This window comes from Halyomorpha halys, unplaced genomic scaffold (assembly GCF_000696795.3).
Source record: "Halyomorpha halys isolate HHAL.00 unplaced genomic scaffold, Hhal_1.1 Scaffold350.1, whole genome shotgun sequence".
Classification (NCBI taxonomy): Eukaryota; Metazoa; Arthropoda; class Insecta; order Hemiptera; family Pentatomidae; genus Halyomorpha; species Halyomorpha halys.
Window position 1 is genome coordinate 741,055 of NW_027107986.1, and position 2,731 is coordinate 743,785.

Consider the following 2,731-nt stretch of genomic DNA (forward strand, 5'->3'; position numbering starts at 1 on the left):
ATTATTTTTATTTAGAAAATCAAACATTAGTGAAAATCCTTTTTCATTACTTTAATTTTAAATAATTTTCATTTTTTATATATATATATAGGGGCAGCGGTAGCAGCATGGAAATGCACCAGTCTACCAACCCAAAGGTTGTCAGAGCGAGTCCTGGTCCCAACCAGGCTTTTTCAACCATAAAACAATACAAAGCTCACTCACAACCTCCTCTAGGCATTTGTCAATGGTTGGCACTCACAAAAAATAGGCGTGGGTGTGACGAACCCACCTTACGAAAAGACCATGTCAAGAAATGTATTTCCTAATACATCGCGCAAGGACTTAGACTTCCATGGTCTGTCACCCATATAATAATAATAAATATATATATAGAGAGAGAATGTGAGAGAGGGAATTTATTTTAGTTGTGCATAGAACAAATATACCTGTTTTAATTAACTTATAAATAATAAATAAAGTTATAAATTTATAAAATATTTATTATCCATGTGAAGGCGAAACTCGCTAACTGATTCAACTATAATAGTTTGGAAAGAAGCAATATTTCATGTACATTACCTCTATTCTGTCAAAACTTACCAAACCTGAAATTGTTCTTTTTCAGGAAACACATTTCTCACGTTTTTTTTTTTTTTTGGAAGGAGGATTATACAATAAAGAGGAATATTCTTAAACTTTTTTTTTTTTAACAAAAGCTGAATGTAGTCAGTGAGTTTTGTGTAAAAGATACATATTTGTATGTTGTTTATTTAAAATTAAGGTGTATATATTATTGCAATATTAGAACATTAGTAACATCTAGTCACTACTATCGGGTTGTAAAATAAGTTCATACCATTTTTTACTGGTGATTTCAATAAAAACTTCAGATTCTTGTAAATATTTTTAATCAATTATATATGACCCATTTTGATCTATTACACCATTTTGCCATCTTTCAGGTAATTTTTAATTCCATCCTTCCAGAACTTCTCAGATTTTTGCTCTATGAACTCCTCTATGTGCGTTTTGCAGTCCTCGGGCGAATTAAAGTGTCTCCTGTTAAGATATTTTTGAAGGACCCGAAATAAGTGAAAATCTGTTGGGGAAAGGTCTTGTGAATAAGGTGGGTGGGGGATCACATCCCAGCCAAACTCCAATAATTTCTGCTGGATCTGCAAAGACACGTGAGGATGGGCGATATTGTGATGAAAAACTATACCTTTGCAATTAGCCAATGTTAGGGACATGACGACTGGGCGGGTTGGGGCGCAGGTCCCAGTACGCTCAGTTCGGAACGTTGTGGGTTCGATTCCCACCTGGGGCAGCCAAATATTCATTTTTCGGCTGTCCCGAAGAATGAATCTTGACACTCCCACCTTGGTTAGTATGCAGTGGCAACCTAGGTAGCCGTCAGGGGTTGGCAAAAAGGACCCACAGGCCCACTTGTCGGACTTGTTCCCCCCACCAAATACCAGTACCAGTACCAGTACCCAACGCTGGATGCTTTTACTCAACCACTGCCTTAAATTGTTCCAACTGGGTACAGTATACTGCAGAATTAATTGTCTGGTTGGGCAGGAGGAGCTCAAAATAAAGGACATTTTTCTAATCCTACCAAATGCTCAGCATAACCTTTTTTGGATTTAATCCTGCTTTTGGAGTCGTTAAAGTCTTAAAGTTGTTAAAGGTCACTTCGTTTTCCCCAGGACTTTTTCCTCACTATATTATTGTACAGGACCCACTTTTCACCCCCAGTTATCAACCTCTTTAAAAATGAATCAGTAACATTGTGTTTCAGGATAGAATCGCTAATGGATAATGTCCAATAATTTCTTTTTCATCAAATTGTGAGGAGCCCTTATATCACTTCGAGAAACATAACCCGCAGCCCCCAAATGATTCGAGACACTTGCATGAGATATGTTAAGCGTTTCTGTGATATCCTGTGTCGTATAGTGAGGGTTGTCTGTGACCAGTGCTTGAATTTGGTCATCATCAATAGTTGAAGGATGACCTGAGCGCTTTGTGTTTTCCAAGTCAAAATTTCCGGTTCTGAACTAATCAAACCACTTACAGACAGTGCTTTCTCCTAAGGCATAATCGCCATAAACACTGAAAATGTGGCTTACCATCTGTGCAGCAGATTTTCCTTTTCGGAAATATAAAAATCATTAAATGACGAAAATGAATTTTTTTATCATCCATTTTGAGCAAGCAAAATACCACTTAAAGATAAGGAATATCAGTTGAAACTGATCCATAAAAGCACCTTAACTAATCCTTTTTTAGAATATGTAAATATTATTGACCAGGTAGACATGATTTTATAAATACAGAAAGGATTAAATTGAAATATTGATAAACGCTACAAACTAATTTTACAACCCAATATTAGTACTTGTTAATTTATAATATTAACATTGATCAATACATATTATAACTGGAAAATTGGTTTAAATTACAGTTTTTGGGTAATGCTTGAAAAACCAAATATAAAATTACAAAGCGATGTTGTAGAAGAAACTAGCTCAAAACCTAATCTTTCTCAGAGTGATGATATGAATAATTATAATGATGTTGCACCTTTGACTGCAAGCACAGAGACATTTTTTCAAAAATTGAAAACATCTCCTTCATTATTAAAATATATGATTCCTCTGTGTTTAGTATATTTTTTTGAATATCTCATCAACCAAGGTTTGGTAAGTATTTATTTTTTAAAATATATTTAATTACATGCATTTAT

General features: G+C 34.7%; 1 protein-coding gene across 1 annotated transcript in view; it reads left to right on the top strand.

The window, feature by feature from the left end:
- The window catches only part of LOC106681602 (CLN3 lysosomal/endosomal transmembrane protein, battenin), a 140,453-nt gene that overhangs the window by 133,770 nt on the left and 3,952 nt on the right, over nucleotides 1–2,731 (top strand). Inside the window, exon 12 of the mRNA XM_067046351.1 lies at nucleotides 2,444–2,687. Within this exon, the coding sequence (XP_066902452.1) occupies nucleotides 2,444–2,687 (244 nt within the window). The remainder of the gene's footprint in view (nucleotides 1–2,443; nucleotides 2,688–2,731) is intronic.